This window comes from Saccopteryx leptura, chromosome 3, assembly GCF_036850995.1.
Source record: "Saccopteryx leptura isolate mSacLep1 chromosome 3, mSacLep1_pri_phased_curated, whole genome shotgun sequence".
Lineage (NCBI taxonomy): Eukaryota > Metazoa > Chordata > Mammalia > Chiroptera > Emballonuridae > Saccopteryx > Saccopteryx leptura.
The window spans coordinates 288,480,597-288,502,910 of NC_089505.1; the positions used below are offsets into that span (position 1 = coordinate 288,480,597).

Genomic DNA, 22,314 nt, shown 5'->3' on the forward strand with positions numbered 1-22,314 from the left:
ATTCTCCCAATCACCGTTGGTGTCCCTGTACCTCCATCACCCCACTCTCCTCACACAAGACCAGTCTTCTCAGCTCTCCTTTTCCCCAGAGCCTGAGGTAAGTTGCTGTGAGATTTTCTGTGTGGGTCTTTTAAGGCTGCAACTTCTTCGCAAGCCATTTCCTGCAGATAGAAATCCTGCTCTTCTCCCCACTCAATGCTGTCAGGCTGTCTTCCAGTCTCTGGCTCTCTAGGCTGGGGCTCCGGTCCTGGGACTGAGGACCCACGCCTCTCAGGGTCTCTCTCCCCTCTGGACCCTCAGCTGCCCCTTGCTTCTGGGAGTGGGGGAACCCCACCGCATCCCCACATTTCCTACCAGTCTCTGTGTGGTTTCTTATGTGCTCCTTGGTTTTTGAGTCCTGTTTCTTTTAGTCCAAAGTTGGTTTTTCACAATGATTGTTCTTAAATTAATTTGTAATCCAGTTTGGTCCTGGGAGGCGGCAGTTTGTATGTCTACCTACTCTGCTGCCATCTTGAAATCCCCTTGCCTCATGACTAATTTTAAATGTGTAACTTAAGACTTATGATTTTAAGTGGAAATCTAAGATTATGCTTAGCAGTGAAACATCAATACACCTCAAAGCTCACTATATTTATAAGCTTAATTTATTGGATTGGTAATTATTTAGTACTCAGGAAAGATACTCAAAAAGGAAATAGAATTTTAAATGTAGTTTAATATTTAAGGTATTTAATTAAGTTTATTACATGGATCAAAATTCCCTTAAAAATAAATGAGAAAATTTGGTAGACTTACAATTTTTAATGGAATATGGCCTATAAACCGAAAAGCTTAGTAAAGTGCTCCCAGGCCTTCGTCACTCGGCTGCCTCCACAGCCACTGAGATCTCAAGAAGCCTCCAAGAGCTGTGTGGAGACTCAGGGCTGGTCACAGGAAACCCTTGTCCCCATGCACTCCAGAAAGACCCATTTTCTCCACCTCCCACCGTACACTGCCCCACATCTCTCAGTGATAAAAACTTTTTACTCTGGGCAATCATATTAACAGTCTAATGACTATATAGGCACACTTAAGGTGACCATATAATTTATTATCTAAACCAGGACATATCTGAAAGTGAAAGGCAGCACTGTTAATGATTATCCTGGGACAATAGATTTAAACCAGGACAGGAATCCTCCAGGTATAAATGTGTGCTTTGTAAATACACAAGGGGAAGAAAATGAAGAACTCAATTTCCATCATAAGACAGTATCGTGTCAACAAAATGTTAGATCTTTTAACGCTTTACTGGAAAAGTCAAGCATGCTGTCAGCAACACTATTAAATAGCCTGTTACTAACTTAGGACTATAGGGTCTTCCCATGTAGCGTGAGGTTCGACCTGTGTATACAAGTCAAATTGTAATTCTGAGTGAAAAAATTGAGTCTGATGGCTGCCTAGCTGCTGGCTGGTTCAGGTTTCCCCAAATGCAGATTCTTATAATTGATCAGGCCTTATTTTTAGTCTGTGGACTTTTATTTCTCCACGACTACATGCATACAAAGGCACCCGGTGTCTTCCTCGGTATCTTTTTTTTCTCTCTAAACTGCCTGAGACCATGCACATGGCCTGCCAAATGTGTGGTCATGTCATTTTTTCATCCAAACACAATGGATTTTGGGCAGTTAATCACATTCTAGTGTGCTCCCATGTTATGGAAAGACAGGGTAACACACTTTGGCCCAGTACCATCCTAGGAACTCAGCATCTGCAAACCAGGTGATGGTGTTGCCATCTGGCTCAGAATCCCCATCAGCGCTTGTGCACACAGTTCATTTTATTACAACCAAGTCCTCTGCCCTAACTGCAGTGCTCAGGTATTCCTTTGGTCATAGCCTGCCTGATTTGCAGGAGTTGCTTATTTGGTGAGAGCTGAGAAAGTTCCCCAGCTGCCAACCATTTCCCTATGCCATCTAAAATCCCCTCATTAGGGTATTGTCTTTGGGGGCTAAGAAATATCAAGTGACTTCCTAGTACTGGAAGCAACAATTTCAAGCACTCTTTAATGTGAAATTGTCTGAGCAGATCATTTCTCCAAACATCTGGCTGAGATCTGGAGAGGAGGCAGAGGAATCTTGGTGCCGGTGGATCGGGTGTGTGGGTATAGTTGGCCAATCCAAAAGGGAGGCTCTGGGGAGCCGGAGAACAGCCCGAAGACCCTTCAGACACACTGGCCTTGGGACAGCCTTTGTCATGTGATTTTTATGAGGCCCTAGTTCCAGCAGCTAAGGGTTCCATGCTTCGAAGAGGGTTTCCGAAATGGTAGCCAACAAAATAGGTAACAAAAGGGAGGTAGGGGAAGGTTGTTTTTCCTCCTTTTATATCTAATAATTCTGCTACTCAGCAACCTTGTCCTGGGAAATCTGGTACTACAAACCTTAGTATTATTGCCACCAGGAGACAGAGCTGACTGCTAGCTGTTAAGCCACCAAAGTTCTCATCTCTCAACATTTTCTATCTGCACACCCAGCTCAGGCCCCCCGGTGAGCTGCCACCTGCCAACATAAGTGGGAACCAAAGTTGAGTCTTCTTAGCAACTTGAGCTTTACCCAGTACTCAGAAGAGGTCATCTGCCAAACCCCTTCTTTGAAGAAACACAACTGAGACCAAGTGAGAAGTAGCTACAGTTTAATACAAACCTGCACCAGAACACAATGTGTCGAGCTGTTTTGTTTTTGCCTCATATGGGTGGCCAAAGCACAGGACCATGAGTTGTTTTGGGGCTGACACAATCTTAGCACCATGACTTTTACAGAGGAGTGAGGAAGTCACTTGAGTGCTGGAGGCTCCATCCCGACCCCAAGCTGAGCTTGCCGCCTGAACAGCTGGAGAGGGTTTGGGTTTCTGCGTGGGTTCTGTGATTTCTGGGTCAGTACTGGAAAAGCCCTCATCACGGCATTGGCTTGACAGAGATTTACTGTGGACTCCTAGCACTACACACACGCGCGCGCACACACACACACAGTAGCACAATTTTCTGTAACTTAACCCCACAAACCTAGAGAGCAGCTAAGGCAAGAACAACAGTATTTATTCAGCAAGTACAAGACCAGTTTGAGAGCTGCATTCAGGGCAACAAGAGACCCTTTTCAATCCAAGCAGGAGCCAGCGGGGTTGGTGATGGTGCAGGCTGGAGCCCTGCACAGAGGCGAGGAGCGGGTGGTGGGGGCTGGCCATCTATTTGGTTTCTTGAACCTCCTGGGCAAGGGTGGGGTCTATTTAAGGATGGGGGGGGTGATGACATGGAGGGCCTACTGTGAACCGCTCCAGGGTGTGGTCTCCAGGCCCCCAGGCCACACAGCTCTCAGGCGGAGGCACTCAGAGAGGTAAAGCTTTCCTGGCCCAAGCAGGGACACTCTGCCCACGGGCCACCATCACTGCTTGGCTCTTTGGCATCTGCCTAAGGCCCATGACCCAGCAAGGGCTAAAGAGATAAAGATGATGTGCACTGTACCAAGCGGTCAGTGTCAAGGTTTCCCAATCCCAGATCCCTAGTCTCGTCCCCATGGCTGTCACCCTCCATGAGTGCCTTTGTTGCCTCTGCTCCCTGGGTGGGTCAGTCTCTGTCATTTCGGCCCCTAAGTGAGGAAGATGAGCATGAAAGGGACAAGAGAGGATGTGGAGGCAGCTCAAACCATAGGGCAAACCCCAACCTGTAACTAGTTTGGGCCCCAACAGTGAATATGCATTAGTTTATGACAAAAATCTACCTACTTGTGCAAAACAAAGCAAAATGCCTACCGGGGGAGTAAATCTTCTAACTGGTTAAACTCTCAGTGGGATCAACAAGGAACATCACTCCACTCTTCCTTTTCATAACTCGGGTAGACAGCCAAGCTCTTAAGGGTAGTCATGGGCACTTCTTGGGACAGAACACCTACACTTTCTAGGCTTCATCTTTGAAATGGGGAGAATAATGCATGCTGTATTGTGAGAAGCAATTGAGAGCCTGTATGTGGAAGTGCTTTGAAAACATGAAGAACATTAAAGAAATGTATAGGGTATGACCGTAGCCCAAGACCAAGGAGCCACGTGCAGTCTGGGGCACTCATACTGAATGTGCAACATGAAATCTCGTCCTCAACGGAAGACAAGGCTTGACAAGAGCAGGCAGCTGGGTCACTTCCCAGTTCACTCAAGGTGGATGGAGGTCACCCAGGCTCTAGTGTTCCTATGGAAACCGCCTGGAGGTTCAGAGGCAGGGAGGGCCCAACTGAATGTGGGAGGAGATGGAGGCCAGAGCAGGTGAGCACATGGGGCTGACCACAGGAGACAAGAGCCCCTGTGCAGCAAGATGGGCTCTACAGTCAAGTCCTGCTGGCCTGATCTCCTTCCCTGGGACCTAGCTAGCCCTCTCCCCCTAGTTCCGCTCCCCCTCTCTTAGCAGGCATCAGGTGTCTTGCCAATCACACAGGAGGAGCAACCAGGCCTCTGTCCAGCAGGGGGAGTTGACAGGAAGCTGGGTGTTTCGGGCTGTTATTGCTGGAAGTAATGAGGGCCAGCCACAGGGAAAAGGCCGCCTTGCTCCCCAAAGGTCTCCAGGGCCAGCATCCTGCGCACCCTCTCAGGATGTAGGGAACTAGAGCAGGAGGGTAAGGGAAGGGAAGAGGGCCTGGGACAGGGCTGTGGCAGCCTGGAAGACTCCATGTAGGGAGAAGAAGGGCCTGTAAGTCTAGCACCCCTGACCAGTGCCCAAGGCTGTCCGGTTGGTGTCGAGTGCAGCATCTCCTAAGGTCCACAACTATTCCTGTTTCTATGCTATGCTAGTGACACAAAGCACCGTTTTCACAGGATGCACAAACAAGTCAAACCAAACCACTGCGCAAACCAAACGTGCAAAACAAAATCATGTACACGCACCTGGCACCAGCTTTGCGTCCCTGCGCAGCTAGCCCTCTGGGCGTGACTCCCAGAGGGCGGGGTGGGAAGAGGAAGAAGCTGGCAAAGGGCGCAGTGTCCCAACCACACCCACACCCAGAGTGCCCCAACCATATCCACGCGGGGCCAGAGCTGAGGCAGGGAAAACGGGATAGTTTGGACATGGCTGGGCAGCTAACACCTGTCTAACTTGAGAAAGGTGACCACAGGGCCTAAGGGGGTGGGGAAGGGAGTCCTTTTAAAATACATCTGCTAAAGTGCTCTGGACAACTGGCCGGTCAGCCAGGGGCAGGGCACTAAAGTCTGGGCTTGCCCGAAGCCAGCACGTGGAGGCAGGTCTGAGAGGAGGGGCTGGGCCGGGTTCTATGCGTTGGGCTCTGTGCATAGTGTGGGCTTCCTGGACCCCATGAGGCCAGGGCAGGAAAGGACTGCAGCAGGAGGAACACATCTCAAAGTGCCTGGTAGGGTCGGCTCGAAGCACAGTGAATCACGTGTCAGACATGGGGAGGGCTCCCAGGTCCTGTGGCCCCTTAGGTGGTAAGCTGCCCAGCCCAGCCTCTCCTGTCCCTGCAGCTGCGGCTGGAGGGTGTGTGGGCTGATGGCAGCGGTGCATCCTCACTTGGGGGGGGCCCGGTCAGTGCCTTTACCAAATGCCACTTGACCTGCCTCCAGGGGGTGCGAGGATCCGAGCCGAGGCTCGCTTTGGAACATGGTCGTCGATCTGAGAACCTGCAGGAAGGAAGCAGAGGGTGAGCTGGGCTGCTCTCGCTGGGTCACGAAAGCAGGGCCACCGCTACTGGAAGAGGCCGTTCGGCCCTCCATGTGTGTGATTTCCTTCAATCTCATGACAACTCCATCCCATTACACAGATAAGCAAACAGGCTCAGGGAAGTTCAGTACTTGCCCAATATTATACAGTAAGTAGCAGGGTCTGGATTTGAACCCAGGTTTTCCTGATTCAGAACCACCATGATTAATTGCCCTACTATGCCACTTTCACTGTTCCCATGCAGTCTCTTGACGGGAACTCAGACTCTGTATAGGGGGCCCTCAGATTACAACACAGTTCCGTTCTTATGACAGTGATGTAACCCAAATTTTAGTGTAAGTTGAAACACACCCTAGCCTAACACAAACGGAACACTTGCACTTTTAACACTCCAAAATGGCATAGGTAAGCCTGACCAGGTGGTGGCGCAGTGGATAGAGTGTTGGACTGGGATGCGGAGGATTCAGGTTTGAAACCCCAAGGTCGCCAGCTTGAACACAGGCTCATCCAGCTTCAGCGTGGGGTCTGCGGGGTCTCTGGCTTGAGCGTGGCTTGAGCCCAAAGGTCATTGGCTTGAAGTCCACGGTGACTGGCTTGAACAAGGGGTCACTAGCTCTATTGTAGCCCCCCCCCCGGCACATATTAGAATAAGGTGCCACAAGGAAGAACTGATGCTTCTCATCTCTTTCCCTTCCTGTCTAACTGTATCTGTCCCTCTCTCTTTCTGTCTCTGTCACACACACACACAATTTTAAAAAATCAAAATAGCACAGGTCAGCATGAGGGGGTGTGCCAATTCCCTCACCCATATGGGGTTACTGCATATTCTTCCGCGGCACACAACCAAACTAGTTTGCCCACATAGTCCTAAGTACAATGCTAACAGTGTAAGCTGAAACACTGAAGTTTTTATGGGAGCGTCAAACTCAAACGTCATATGTCGAGACTGTCATAGCCTGAGGACCCCCTAGATTGGCCTATTAGTAAGTGGGACTTTGTCCATATGCCTTAGTGAGTATGAGAGAAAGAAGGGAAAGGGGCTCCACTGTTTATGAAAAGTCAAAGAACTTTTGCCCCAAGGTCGCAATGACTTGAAGTCCCAAGACTTCGTTAGGAAAGGAGGCCTGGTAGCCCAGGGAGTGCAGTGGCACAGTCTTCAGCCTGTCCCATCTAGAACAAACAAGGTTTGGGACAGAGGGACGGTGGGAGGCTGCTTAATGCTGGCCGAGTCTGAGAGTTCTGTCCAGTCTTGGCTCTGCCCCGAGACTTGGAAGGAAGCTGAAGAAGCCAACGCCCGGTGGCCGCAGGGTTCTGGGGGCCATGCCTGGGAGCCAGGGGAATCCACACTTCTTAGATTGGCAAGGCCGAGTGCCCACGGACACCACACCATGGGATCCTTTTCTGACTCCTTGCACTCATGTCCTGTTGCTGGTGGGAGCCGCAGTGGCCCTCAGGATTGGAGCAGTTACCTCGGTAATAAGAGGAAAGGGAGTGGTGAGAGGGCTTCTCTCCATAAACTATCAAATTCTCCAATAGGAATCACGTGACTTCTGTCCCGAGCTGCCCCAGCCATGGCTGGGCACAGAGGACGCTCCGAGGGCAGCCATGCTCCGTTGCCTTCCCTGTGGTTTAGCTCTGTGCCTCACGTTAGGAGGGTAAGTGCGCAGGTCTCATGTCCTGCAGTAACGCCACGCTCTGTGAGGAAGGGTCTTGTTTCGCTGTTTTGGGTCCAGCACAGCACTTGGCAGACCTGTGCTAGGTCTGCACTTCAGGCAAGGCCAGAAGACTGTTCTGGGAGGGGGAGGGAGGAGGAGGGGGAGGGAAGGGGAGGGAGGGGGAGGGAGCGGGAGGGAGGGGGAGGGAGGGCCCGCCCCCCCCCGCCCCCGCCCCGCCCCTTTCCAGTGCTGTCAGTTTTCAGCAGAGCTGCCTGCAGAACCAGCATCGTACAGCCTCTCTCTGCTCCTTCTCCACTGAAGGTTGCCATTTAGGTGGTAGTGACCTTCTTACCCCCACTTTACTGCTGAACACCTGGGATACGAGTTGTTAATCATTTTCCTGAGCAGACACAGCTCCATGTATTATATATTGTATTGCCTATAATCCAATCCCTAGCAAAAAAAAGGCGGAGAGGCAAAATGGGGACAAAGTAGGGGAGGGAGAATAAGGGAAACACCAGGTCTTTCAGAGAGGCTGGAGAAAAGTGGGGGTGGGGAAAGCAAGGAGAATGGAGGAACAGTCCCATGTGGCAGAGAGGATTAACCTTCCTGATTCTGGTTCTTCTCTGGGGTGCCACCTGTGGGCACAGCCCTGTTTGGTCAAAGGGCCAAAAACAGAAAACATGCGGAGATTCTACTGCAGTCTATGGCCTGTTAGGGTGGTGTCCAGGGACCAGGAGAGCCCTCCAGCCCCCTGATATTTGAACTTAGCACTTATTACTGGACAAGCAACAGGGGAGAAAGGACGAAGATGAGGGGGAAGCAGCATAAATCCCCTGCCTGGCTGGGCCTCCTGGTCCTTCGGTCCTCCTCCCACCACCCCACTCTGGTGGAGATGCAGGCGTTGGTCCAAGTCAGCGATTTTCAACCTGTGGGTCGTGACCCCGGTGGGGGTAGAACGACCAAAACACAGGGGTCGCCTAAAGCCATCGGAAATACATATTTTATTTAAAAATGTATAATAAATATGTATTTTCCGATGGCTTTAGGTGACCTCTGTGTTTTGGTCGTCCGACCCCCGCTGGGGTCATGACCCACAGGTTGAGAACCACTGGTCCAAGTGGTCCTTGCTCTTACCCGAGAGGCTGAAGCTGGATTCATGAAGGTCCCTCATGCCCCCGTGCCGGGTAACGGGTCGGGTAGGAGTGTCTGCGAGCGGCGTTCCCATCTCTTTTTTCCCAGGATGTACAACGACAGCCACATCCCCCAGGTAGGGAGTGCGGTCCACTCCCTTAACCTTTAAGGTCTAGTGAAAGGTGGAAGAGGAAAGGGGAAAAGACACCATCAGAGCCCAGACACCACCACCGCCAGAGCCTCCTTGATGGCTGACAGGACTCCAGAGCCTGCCATTTTGCTCAGGACCCAAATTACTGTGTCAAAACCTATCAATACCTTGAGTACAAGGGGTGGAGAATTCTTTTTTTGTAGTTCCTAAATAATGCATGTGTGCATATATAAAGGAGATGCCCACTGGCTCCCCCTTAATATTGGTGGAATCCTTCCCAAGGTAGCAGGTAGACTTCCAGGATATTCTATCTTACAGGGCACCCCTCACATGGAGCAATGTCATTCCCTTTACTTGCCCAGCTACCAACAGGCCACGCCTTTTACTGTGATCTGACAACTTTGTGGGGACAGCGGCTAAATACAGTCAATTTGTAGATGAGAGTCTTCAGGTAGCAGAGCTAGTTAATTTTGTACTCACAAAGGCCATAGAAAAAAACCCACAAAAACAACAACAACAAAAAAGGCCATAGAATTAAGAGCCTATATTCTGCAAACAGATGCCTAGGTTCCAGTCCCTGTTTTGTTACTTATAAGCAGAGGCCCTGGGTGAATCCTAGTGAGTACCAGGTGTTAATATGACCTGTTTACTTTTATGCTTTAGATGACTGTTTTTCTTTTTATTTATTCATTTTATTTTAATTATTTTTTTAAGAGAGAGAGAGGGAAAGAGAAAGGCAGGGGAGAGGAGCAATAAGCAACTCAAAGTTGCTTCTCACATGTGCCTTGACCAGGCAAGCCGGGGGTCTCAAACTGGCGACATCAGCATTCCAAATCAACGCCCCATCTACTGCACCATCATGGGTAAGGCCATTTACTCATTTTAGAGAAGGGAAAGACCGAGAGAGAAGGTGGGAGGAGCAGGAAGCATCAACTCCCATGTGCCCTGACCAGGCAAGCCCAGGGTTTCGAACTGGCGACCTCAGTGTTCCAGGTCAGTGCTTTATCCACTGCACCAGCACAGGCCAGGCAGATAATTGTTTTTCAAATATCAGTCTTAGGTACCCTTACTTAATCAGGAGTGGAGGGAACCAAGCAATGGCAGCACCTCAAGTTCCCCAAGCCTATGAATCAAGAACTCAGCGGTCACAGACACGCCCATGTTTCCCCCTTGTGCCTTTTCAAACTCAGGACACCCTGTTTGACTGATCATTTAAAATGCTTTCTGGTAATCAAAGATGGGCAATGGAAACCAGCATTATCTGACTCTAGCATTTCCCTGCCCCAGCGCACACTCGCTGTCGGCACAGGAGAGCAGGACCAGTTTATGAAATAAAGTTGTGGTTCTTGTGAAGGAGCCCGTGGCAGAGGGGCTCCACTGAGGACCAGGCTCAGGGTGAAATGAAGCCCCGGTTATGGGACCTTGAAAGAGCGTGAAGGCCAACCTGCCCACCATCCCACCCAATGGAAGCTTTCTTCCTTCCGGTTCTGGGTCATCCCAGGGCTGGGGTCCACAGGCCAGCAGGCGCGGAGAGTGTTCAGAAAACGGGAGGGCAAGGTCTGAAGAAGCTTCTCCTGAAAGCCTTTGGGTGGTTCCAGGAGGAGGGAACAAGGGTGGCACAAACCAGCAAGGCCAAGGGAACTGACTAAAGGAGCTTGACTTTTGCATAAAGGACTAGAGAACTAAGATCATAAAAAAGTTTGGGTGAAGGAAGGTCACGGGACCACTTGATGGCAAGTGTACCAAGCCAGAGACAGCTCTTAAAAGGCCTATTCCTTAGATATTATTAAGCAGATTTCCAGAGTTCAGTGATATAGCAGCTGAGTCTATTTTTAGCTAAGGTCCTTTACATCCCTGGTCCCCTATTGGAAGTCGGAGCTGGTCAGGAGTGGAGAGCACGGAACCTGAGGCTGGAAGCTGATGCGGATCTGGGAGAGTGATCACAATGTGGTCTCGGGTGGGGGTGGACAGATCACCTGGAAGGGGCCCAGAAACTGTACTCCCTGAGCTGCTACTAAGAGCCTCTTGCTAAAGCACACAAACTATTTTACTGGGCCTCCCTCCCTGGGTAGTAAAGCGGCTAAGGCGAGACTGCGGAGTTTCCCTAATTCACCCAGAAACCTTCACTGCTACTACCTCCAGAGGACAGAGTAACACCTGCTGTGTAGAGAGGACTGGGAGGTATTGGGCAAAAGGTACAAACAAATAGGACACGAGAGAAGCTAGGTGAGAAAAATTTTAAATATATATATATATATATATTTTTTTTTTCATTTTTCTGAAGCTGGAAACGGGGAGAGACAGTCAGACGGACTCCCGCATGCGCCCGACCGGGATCCACCCGGCACGCCCACCATGGGGCAGATGCTCTGCCCACCAGGGGGCGATGCTCTGCCCATCCTGGGCGTCGCCATATTGCGACCAGAGCCACTCTAGCGCCTGGGGCAGAGGCCACAGAGCCATCCCCAGCGCCCGGGCCATCTTTGCTCCAATGGAGCCTTGGCTGCGGGAGGGGAAGAGAGAGACAGAGAGGAAAGTGTGGCGGAGGGGTGGAGAAGCAAATGGGCGCTTCTCCTGTGTGCCCTGGCCGGGAATCGAACCCAGGTCCTCCGCACGCTAGGCCGACGCTCTACCGCTGAGCCAACCGGCCAGGGCCTTAAATATATTTTTAAAAGAACTTATCTCTCTCTCTTTTTTTTTTTTTTTGACAAGAGTCAGAGAGAGGGACAGATCGGGACAGGCAGACAGGAAGAGAGAGATGAAAAGCATCAATTCTTCGTTGCAGCTCCTTAGTTGTTCATTGATTGCGTTCTCATATGTGCCTTAACTGGGGGGCTACAGCAGAGCGAGTGAACCCTTGCTCAAGCCAGCGACCTTGGGGTCATGTCTATGATCCCACGCTCAAGCCAGTGACCCCACCCTCAAGCTGGTGAGTCCACACTCAAGCTGGCAACCTCAGGATTTTGAACCTGGGTCCTCTGCATCCCAGTCCAACGCTCTATCCACAGTGCCACCACCTGGTTAGGCAGGACTGCTATCTCTTAAGTGTACCATAATTACACCAGTGGCACCCCAGAGCCTGGGCAGGAAAGAATGGTTACACCAGTGAGGGCTGGGACTCCTAGGCCCTCACTTATGATCTAAGAACACCCACCCTGTTAGACAGCATCTGGAAATACCTAGGCAGGAGCAGTTTGAAGCCACAGTAATATTGCCTTAGGCCAGAGGAAGGGGAGGGGAAAGAGCAGGATGCTTTCAGCTGTCGGTTTGTCAGGTTTGTTCTTTTCTGAGGACTTGGGACCTCCAACCAGAAGCCGGGGCTGCAGGTCCCAGCACCTGGAGCTGTCAGGGAGGATTCAGGCCAGGTTGTCTAGGGTAGCTCTCAGAGGTCAGGTTGGACAGCAATCCCCAATGAGGGAGTAACTAGCCTTCTCTCTTTTTTTTTTTTTTTCATTTTTCTGAAGCTGGAAACAGGGAGAGACAGTCAGACAGACTTCCGCATGCGCCCGACCGGGATCCACCCGGCACGCCCACCAGGGGCGAGGCTCTGCCCACCAGGGGGCGATGCTCTGCCCATCCTGGGCGTCGCCATGTTGCGACCAGAGCCACTCTAGCGCCTGAGGCAGAGGCCACAGAGCTATCCCCAGCGCCCGGGCCATCTTTGCTCCAATGGAGCCTTGGCTGCGGGAGGGGAAGAGAGAGACAGAGAGGAAAGCGCGGCGGAGGGGTGGAGAAGCAAATGGGCGCTTCTCCTGTGTGCCCTGGCCGGGAATCGAACCCGGGTCCTCCGCACGCTAGGCCGACGCTCTACCGCTGAGCCAACCGGCCAGGGCAACTAGCCTTCTCTTGAGTGAATGTGTCTACCTAGAGGACAGAATACACCCAAGGTTCTTTATGGAGTCCGAGAACTGGGTGTGAACTTTGAAATATGAACTATTCCAGACCTGGTCTGACCATTTAAGTTTTTGAGGGAACCAGACTCAGCAAAGCCCACACAGCCTACTGGGGAAGGGGAAGATGTCAGAGGAAGAGCAGTTCCAGCCAAGACAGGGATCCCTTGCCCTGATGGATAGTAAGAATCCTCCCAGATCGGATGTCGGGACAGTGCTGAGCAGCTTGTAGTATTCCCTCAGCTCCAGGGGAATTGGGGACCCTTCCTAACACATTTTACTTTGTTATAGGTGCTTCTTTTCTACTATTTCTTGTTTCCAAAGTGACCACTCCAGGCAATAGGCTTCAGTGGGAAAATAGAGTAAGAACATCTTTGAGATTTAAAACCATCACATGAGATGCCCCTAACACGGTCTTCAACCTCTTCCCACACATCTTCCTCTCCCTCACCTTACCTTTTCTCTCTGGACCAGTTTCTTGTAGACAGTGTCTGGGAAGGATCTCAGGGGGCAGAATTTGCCAGTGCCCTCAGCGCACATGAAGACACCGTTCTCATACACGACCCGCCCCCGGCTGATGGTGACCAGCGGCACGCCATGGCAGCGCATGTTCTCGTACAGGTTGAAGTCTCCTCCCTGCACCTGGGTGCTGGCTGAGATGGTCCTGGTGGGGAGAGAGTGGTGGGAGGAAAAGCTCTGAGAAGAGATAAAGATACCACAGCTCAATGGTAACAGAAGATGCTCAGAAGGAAGGGGAGACGCTCAGAGGGAAGGGGAGATGCTCAGAGAGAAGAGGAGCTGCTCAGAGGGAAGGGGTGATGCTCAGAGGGAAGGGAAGCTGCTCAGAGGGAAGGGGTGATGCTCAGAGGGAAGGGGAGCTGCTCAGAGGGAAGGGAAGCTGCTCAGAGGGAAGGGAAGCTGCTCAGAGGGAAGGGGAGATGCTCAGAGAGAAGAGGAGCTGCTCAGAGGGAAGGGAAGCTGCTCAGAGGGAAGGGGAGATACTCAGAGGGAAGGGGAGACGCTCAGAGGGAAGGGGAGCTGCTCAGAGGGAAGGGGAGATGCTCAGAGGGAAGGGGAGATGCTCAGAGAGAAGGGGAGCTGCTCAGAGGGAAGGGGTGATGCTCAGAGGGAAGGGAAGCTGCTCAGAGGGAAGGGGTGATGCTCAGAGGGAAGGGAAGCTGCTCAGAGGGAAGGGGAGCTGCTCAGAGGGAAGGGGAGATGCTCAGAGGGAAGGGGTGATGCTCAGAGGGAAGGGAAGCTGCTCAGAGGGAAGGGGTGATGCTCAGAGGGAAGGGAAGCTGCTCAGAGGGAAGGGGTGAAGCTCAGAGGGAAGGGGAGCTGCTCAGAGGGAAGGGGAGATGCTCAGAGGGAAGGGGTGATGCTCAGAGGGAAGGGGAGATGCTCAGAGGGAAGGGGTGAAGCTCAGAGGGAAGGGGAGCTGCTCAGAGGGAAGGGGTGAAGCTCAGAGGGAAGGGGAGCTGCTCAGAGGGAAGGGGAGACTCTCAGAGGGAAGGGGAGATGCTCAGAGGGAAGGGGTGATGCTCAGAGGGAAGGGGAGATGCTCAGAGGGAAGGGGTGAAGCTCAGAGGGAAGGGGAGCTGCTCAGAGGGAAGGGGTGAAGCTCAGAGGGAAGGGGAGATGCTCAGAGGGAAGGGGTGAAGCTCAGAGGGAAGGGGAGATGATCAGAGGGGAGACGCTCAGAGAGAAGGGGTGACTCTCAGAGGGAAGGGGAGACGCTCAGAAGGAAGGAGTGATTCTTAAAGGCTGGTGTGGAGGGCAAAAGTAAGTTTACAGATGTGAGTACAGAAAATATGGTATATTCTTGTATTATTATTTATTTACTAATTATGGTATTATTTGTTATTATTCTACTTTTGCCCATCCCTGTATTTGTTGACTGAATAAAATGTAATATTAAAAAAATGATTCCCATCTCCCCTGCTCAAATCTCCGAGTAACAATGATGCTCTACATCCTGTGGCATGATCACTCCTGACACTCTTCACTTATTCACTTTGTGGTCATTAGCGCTGTGGGTGTCCAGCGCCGTGTGCTCCCGGAACCACACTCTCAGCAAGAGAAGCAGAGGATGGAAGAGCCTGGCACTGAGGGCTGGGCCGCGGGTCCAGTTCAGCCACTTACCAGCTGTGTGATGTGGGGCGTCCCTCCAATGTCTGGTCTAAGTTTCTTCAATAATAAAAGGGAACTAAAACTCCCGGCTTGAGCGCTTCTCAGGGCTGAGCCAAATCAAATGGGATCACTGCTGTGAAGCAGCTGTCAAGTGTTGTGCAGGCGGAGCTGTCACTGTTGGGTTCCCAGAGCTCGGACTATGGGAAGCCCTCCGCTATGTGTTAGAGTGAACACACCTCAGGGCCCTACTTCTCTATGCTAGAAACAGTGCAAAGCTGATATGCTTTTGGAGTTCTGTAATACAAGTTCCTTAAAATCCCATGTCCCCTAGCCTGGGAGAGCAGCAGCAGGTTTTACTTTGTGGCTTCCGGGTCCCACACCACCACGTCAGCATCGGCTCCCGGGATGATGCGGCCCTTGCGAGGATACAGGTTGAGAATCTTTGCTGCATTGGAACTGGTGACGGCCACAAAACGGTTCTCATCCATCTTTCCTCCAACCTGAAAGAAGTGTCAAGTCAAATAGGCCCATGTGTGCTTCCAACCCCTAGTCATCCTTGGCTCTGGTCTGTGGCCTTTTAGTTGGTCAAGACAGTGGTGCCGAGGTGGACAATACCATGGGCACCATTTCAGAGGAGCCCACCTGCGTGGCTTGATTCCAGGCACTTGCTGACTTCATTCTCCTTCATCCAGCAACAATTGTGAGTGGACCTTTGTTCCAAAAGGCCGCCTACCTGGTGTAAATCTAGCTCCTGGTTGTAAAATCAAGTCTGCACATGTGGCCTGACCTGTGGTGGCGCAGTGGATAAAGCGTCGACCTGGAAATGCTGAGGTCGCCGGTTCGAAACCCTGGGCTTGCCTTGTCAAGGCACATATGGGAGTTGATGCTTCCAGCTCCTCCCCCCTTCTCTCTCTCTCTGTCTTTCTCCCTCCCTCTCTCTCTCCTCTCTAAAAATGAATAAAAAAAAAAAAAAGTCTGCACATGTGCCTACTGTGGATGGCTCAGGAGTTTCTCTCATCCATAGAGACAACTCAGTCTTCTAGAAAAGCACCTTATGGCCCCACCCACCCACCCATGACAGCACCTTGGACTTTCTCCAAAGAGGACTCCTGAGCCAGCTCATGGGTCCTTCCTGAGCTGGTGGCTTAGTCTTGAGGATGTCAAACCTCCCTGGGCTCATACTCTATGTTGCATAGATAGGTTAAGACCAACAATACTTATTCTTCAGGGGCAGAACTTGATTCTAATAGAGTCCCAGTCCCTACCTTTATTGAAAAGTAATTGATATATCAAGGGCCTTAAAATGTTTCTATTCTTTGGCCCAGAAATCCACTTCTAGAATCTGTCCTCAGGAAATAGTTGGAAATGTTGGCACATGCTCAGGAACACAGAGATTCTCTGCAACATCAGGTTTAATGCCAAAACTTGAAACAGCTGAAAGTTCCAAACACTGGGAAAGGATTAAATGAAGTATGGTATTTCCATTAGAGAAAATATTATTTAGCCATTAAAAAAGATGTTTTTAATTAATTTTTACTGATATATGAAGACACTCAAGATATGTCATATGGAAAAAAAAGGGATGAACCCAGTTATTAAAATAATGTACATCATAGAACTAGGAAGACACATACTAAGTTATGAACTTTAATTTCTCAGTTTGGAATTATGGAAAAATTTTTTTCTAATACTTTTCTACATTTTCAAAATTTTTATTTTAGGCCTCATGACCGTTCTGATGAGGAAAAAAGATTTTTTTGATTCTGTTTTTGAGTGAAACCAGCTTTGGTTGACCTAGCCCTCCTGAGGGCGAGACTCTTACTTGAACCTGCGTGGGGAGGGGCTCCCAGAACGTACCACTCCTCTCTCCCAGACCACGCTCATGCGGTCCTGCACGCCGCTCACTCCGTGCGGGATCTTGGTGAAGTCCTCCTTGCCCATAGCTTTCTGCTTTGTGGTGAAAGGCCGGTGATCTGATGCCACAATGTTCAGAGTATCACTGGGTAGAGAAAAGGATGTGACCAGTAAAGGGAAGAAGGCCAGGGTCCCAGAGGGTGGTGAAAGGTACAGGGAAAAAGTCTTTGCTTAAGAACCAGGCAAAGCCAACTTCAGTCTTGACTCTGCTATTTAGTAGCTATCTGACTCATGACGAGTGACTAAAACTGTGACAACCTCAGTTTTACTCATCTGCAGAATAGAAATAGGTACTGAATGTGGCACAGACTGTCAGTGTCACAGGAGACATGCAAAGTCTTTGGGATGTTGGCTTTTGAGAGTTAAGATAGTGGGTAGAGAAAAACTGAACTTAAGATTTAGCTGAAGTTGAGGGTGGAGGTGGTTTCACTACCTCAGAACCATAAGCGAACTCCCTCTCCTCCCCTTCCTCAACCCTAACCAGTCCCTGCTGGCAACAGCATGTGCTTGGTAAAACACATAGGTTCAATGTTAAGCTCTGCAAATAACTTAAAGCCATAGCTTTCCATGGATATGAAGGCTCTAATGGCCCAGAAGGGAAAAGGAGGGACAAGACAGAAGAAAAATTTGCCTTAATCAGCCAGCAATGGCATGCAAGTCAACTGGTTCATTGTCGCCGCCTCCATGACCATTATCCTCAGACAGTTACTGAGGTTGCCTCCATGCAAGGTGGCAGGTGGCTAAGGCATGGCCGGGCTCTTGAGCTAGCTAAGAACTCGAGGCCGTGACGGTGAGAGTGCGCATGGTGGCCAATCCTGCCTAATGAGGGAAGCAGACAGCTGGCCCGTGTCCAGAGATCTCTGTTGGCCTCAGAAATGGTGAGGGGCAAGGGAGAGAGAATTCCTGTCACCTGAGGCCAGGAGAACCTCAGGAGAACACACCCAGGGATGGGCCTGAATGGAGCATGATGGGGTCATGTAGGAGAGGGGACAACTGCTGGCACACACACTGGGGACCTTAGAGTTTAATATTACTTATGGGCAGGCCACCTAAGATAACCTTAATAAGGGGAATCTGGGCCTGACCTGTGGTGGCGCAGTGGATGAAGCCTCAACCTGGAACACTGAGGTCGCCGGTTCAGAACCCTGGGCTTGCCCAGTCAAGGCATATATGGGAGTTGATGCTTCCTGCTCCTCCCCCTTGTGTCTCCCTTCTCTCTCTCTCTCTCTCTCTCTCTCTCCTCTCTCAAATGAATAAATCAAATCTTTAAAAAATAAAATATTTAAAAAGGGGGGGAATCTGGGAGCAGAAGGTATTATTTCCCATGGTAAAGAGGCATATATATATATATATATATATATATATATATATATATATATATTATTTTAAGAGAGAGAGAAAGGGGGTGGGGAGAAGAGCAGGAAGCACTAAATTGTAGTAGTTGCTTCTTGTATGTGCCTTGACCGGGCAAGCCCAGGGTTTTGAACCCACGACCTCAGCATTCCAGGTCAATGCTCTATCCACTGCACCACCACAGGTCAGGCTTGAAGAGGCATATTCTTCAGGCTGTCAGGTGTTCCAGGTCAGGCTGGATAGAGGGCTTTCTCCACTGGGGGCCTGGCAGGGCTCATCATCACAGCTCTTGCCAAATAACTGATATCTGTGGCCAAATCCACAGTGAGATGACTTAGGTCTTTCTGAGGCATGGGCTGGTACTTCCCCAGGCCAAAGACATTGCTCTGGGCCTTCTCGGAGCCTGCAGGAAGGACTCTTTCACTGAGCAGAGGGTTTTCTCAAGGGTCCTTGAGGGCTCCCTGGGCCTGCAGGAAGCCATCAGAGCTGAGCGGAATCTTCAGGATTTCACTTTCTCCTTGGGGGCCCTCCAGACACTGGGGCCGGGCTCACATCAGAAGAGGTGCCCATAGGTGTCATGGGCTGAGGGTCAGTGACTCCATGAGCAACTAGCTCAGCTCTCATTCTTTACCAGACAAGTCTTACTGAGCACCCGTCTTTCTTTTAGGGTGCCCCTGGGCTGGTATGAGTGTGTGTGATCACTTTCCAGAAGGGCTTCTGAGGTCTCCCAGTGCTGCCCTGAATCTGGGAGTATGAAATACCGATCCCTTCTCTTTCAAGTTTAAAACATAACCAGCTTTGTTAAGCAAAATTTTATATGTTCAAATGAAAAAAAGAATCTGATCTCTTTTAAAGTCAGATTTTAAATAAAGGACAAATCATTACATTTAGAGATTGTATATTTTACCTTGATCTATCCTAAGAAATCATATACTAAAAATTAAGAAGCAGCTCATATATATACATATATATGTTTTTCTTTAATTTTTCCATTGATAGGTGGGGGGAGGGAGATAGAGAAGCATCAACTTGATCCACTTAGCAGTTTCATTACTTGTGCACTCATTGATTGCCTCTCCTATGTGCCCTGACTGGGGGTCGAACCAACAACCTCTGGCACACCAGGTTGATGCTCTATCCACTGAGCCACCCAGCCAGGGCATAGCTCATATTTTCTTACAGGAATGTACTTGGTGTCGGTGCTTTCTACCAAGTGTTTTGTGTAATATCAATTATCATCAACAAAAACAAAATTACAGTAATCATAAGTCTCTATAAATAACTAAAACGTTAAAACTATGCTCCAAATTCTATAAAATTGCATATATTCATCATATGCACTGATTAGAAAAGGGATTCCAACTAGTCTCATAATAGCTCACATGAAATTGCAATATTATTCAAATGAATAGAATTTCAATGATTTAAATAAATTTGAAAAAACAGGCTAGGTATAAAACTTAACTTATTCAATTAATTCTCTTTTCCTCTGCATCGGTGTGGGTTTGGGCACTGTAATCTGGGTGGGTGGGAGCATTTACTACCTTTTTACTCTTTCAATAACTTTGTGGCAAGCATAGATTGTTCTTGAGGGTTGTTTTTGTTGTGTTGATAATAATGATTTTTCCTAACAAAAAGCATTTTTTTTTTTTTTTCTTCATTTTTCTGAAGCTGGAAACAGGGAGAGACAGTCAGACAGACTCCCGCATGCGCCCGACCGGGATCCACCCGGCACGCCCACCAGGGGCGATGCTCTGCCCACCAGGGGGCGATGCTCTGCCCATCCTGGGCGTCGCCATGTTGTGACCAGAGCCACTCTAGCGCCTGAGGCAGAGGCCACAGAGCCATCCCCAGCGCCCGGGCCATCTTTGCTCCAATGGAGCCTTTGGCTGCGGGAGGGGAAGAGAGAGACAGAGAGGAAAGCGCGGCGGAGGGGTGGAGAAGCAAATGGGCGCTTCTCCTGTGTGCCCTGGCCGGGAATCGAACCCGGGTCCTCCGCACGCTAGGCCGACGCTCTACCGCTGAGCCAACCGGCCAGGGCCCTAACAAAAAGCATTTTTAATTAATTAATTAATTTGAGAGAGAGAGAGAGAAGGGAGACACAAGGTGGGAGGAGCAGGAAGCATCAACTCCCATATGTGCCTCGACCAGGCAAGCCCAGGGGTTTGAACCGGCAACCTCAGCATTTCCAGGTTGAGGCTTTATCCTCTGTGCCACCACAGGTCAGGCCAAAAAGCATTTTTAAAAGTCATAGCTAATCTAGCATTTATTTCTCCCTTCATCCTTTCTTATTCTCTCAATTTATTTAAATCTGTTTAAGAGCTTCTGCTGTTTGGTATCACAACAAAATTATGGGACAGCCACTGTGTCACCTCCATCTCCAGGGGCCACCTCCATCCTGGGACCCTACTGACTGCACACCGGTCGTGTTTGGAAAGCACCACACTCCATTCTCTTCCTTAGGTTGTTAACACAGCAGGATGCTGAGTGGGAATTTTCTAGTTGTTGCAGGACACTATAAGATAAGTGCTCCATTATCTAAAGACAGACACTTTCAGTTGCAGTTGGTCACTTCTCTCAACTACCCCCACCATCAGCCTAGAAGACATGTGTCCCCACCCCATGCCCAAGCCTATAAAAGCAGAAGACAAGGAGGGAGACTGAGGTGTCGGTGGAATAGTAAGTCCTGTAGTCTTTCTCCTCTTCTTTCCATGGGGAGAGTGGCACTTCCCAACCCTCTCCCCCACCAGTCTACCCTGAAGTCAAGGAGGGCACATTTTCAAGCGGTTCTCTGTGGAGCACAGAGGTAACAGTAGTGTGCATGTGCCTGGGAGGTTGAATGGGTGGACCTGCCGCTGAGCCCCCAGGCGAGATCTGTGGTGTGGTGACAGCCTCCCCCCACCCCCCGCCAAGGGAGTATCAAAGCTGTGTGAGCTTCCTCTGAGGCCCAGACCCTGCCATGCCAGGGTCCTTGTTCACAGGGACACTGCTAGTTCTAGAAGCTGGAAAGGTGCAGGTAGAAGAGGCCAAGGTGGAATCCATCTCCTATATTGGGGGATTATGTGGGGCAGCACAAGAGAGCCCACACTGGGCATGCACCATGCACAAGGAGCGTCCCAAAGGCCAGTTACTTTTAGCCTGAAGTGCAGCAATGCAGGAGTACAGATGTGAGTGTGGGTGTGGAGACAAATCACCACCCCATTTACTCCTAATCTTCCCCCCAACTCCATTCCTGGGCTGGGGTTAGGGAGGGGAAGAGACTGACTTTTAATAACCAAAAGGGAGAAAGCAATGGCCTCTACCCAGAATGTCACCAGAGCAAAGTAAGAAGTTGTGAGCAGTTATTGGGACAAAACAAAATCTTTTCACGTTTGTGTCCCACTAAATTCAGACAGTTTATTAAGCCATTTCCTTTAGATTAGCATCAACTGGGCAAAAGCAGTGTTAGAAAAAAGAGAAGCTGGATGAAAGGAGGTCTGGAGAGAGAGTATGAGGGGATTGAGGGAGAAGTGCAGAAGAGAAAGGGAAAAGGTGAAAGAAGGGAGAAAAGAGGAGAGAAAATCACATGTGAAACCCCGAGAAGAGGGAGAGGTAAAGGAAAAGAAGAGACAGAGAGGACCACATATATTCTTGCTTAAGTCAGAGGCCACATCCTCTAGCGACCAGCAGTCTGAAGTGTAAGATACCAATGTCCTCTGAAATTCTGAATGACCACTTTCACAGTTTTATAGATGCCTTTACTCTTACACCTCAGAAGCTCTCACTCCAAGTCAAGTGGTCATGGGGCCCAATGGATGGCAGTTAACTGATAGGCTCTGAAGAAGGTAACAAAGCAAAGTCACCCTGTGGGCATGATGAAATCAAAGTAGGTCAGATTTGGGGCCTCAACGACATCACCTGAAGGATCTACAAACTCCTGGAATGGCATGCACTGAGTTGGTGACACATGAGTTACTGGGGCCACGATGGTCCTGCTGAAGTGTCTTACTTGGCCAGCAGGCTCATGAGGTAGGTTGAGGTGTTGGTGTCTAGTCTCAGGGGAGGCACTGTGATGTAGGCGGCCGCATGGGACCAGTCCTGATGGTAGTAGTGTAAGCCTGTCAGCGTGGCATGCGCAGTGGTGGTCTCGGCCAGCACAACCTTCCCTGGAAGAAGGAGAAGGGTCAAGCCATAACTAGGAAGCCATTGAACCTGAGAGATCATTGGTCTGGGCTTTTTATGACAGGTGATGGAGGTGAAGTCAGAGAGAGAAAGGGACATGCTTAAGCTTCCTCAAGTGTCTGAGAGACAGCTGGGTTCAAGGTCTGAGTGCCTCCTATCCCCACGCTGACTCCAGGCAAGGGGGGCAGAGGGCAAAGCTACCGAGGCAGGGCAGCACCAATGGCGCTTCAAGCAGAG

At 50.1% G+C, this 22,314-nt stretch overlaps 1 protein-coding gene across 2 annotated transcripts in view; it reads right to left on the reverse strand.

Moving 5' to 3' along the window:
- Positions 1-2,653: 2,653 nt before the first annotated feature.
- DPYSL5 (dihydropyrimidinase like 5) overlaps positions 2,654-22,314 on the reverse strand; it is a 93,992-nt gene continuing 74,331 nt past the window's right edge. For both annotated transcript variants that reach the window (XM_066378699.1, XM_066378700.1), the window contains 6 exons: positions 21,905-22,061; positions 16,507-16,648; positions 15,007-15,149; positions 12,976-13,183; positions 8,482-8,650; positions 2,654-5,649 (listed from right to left, as the gene is read on the reverse strand). In XM_066378699.1, the coding sequence (XP_066234796.1) occupies positions 5,564-5,649; positions 8,482-8,650; positions 12,976-13,183; positions 15,007-15,149; positions 16,507-16,648; positions 21,905-22,061 (905 nt within the window). In that variant the 3' untranslated portion in view covers positions 2,654-5,563. The remainder of the gene's footprint in view (positions 5,650-8,481; positions 8,651-12,975; positions 13,184-15,006; positions 15,150-16,506; positions 16,649-21,904; positions 22,062-22,314) is intronic.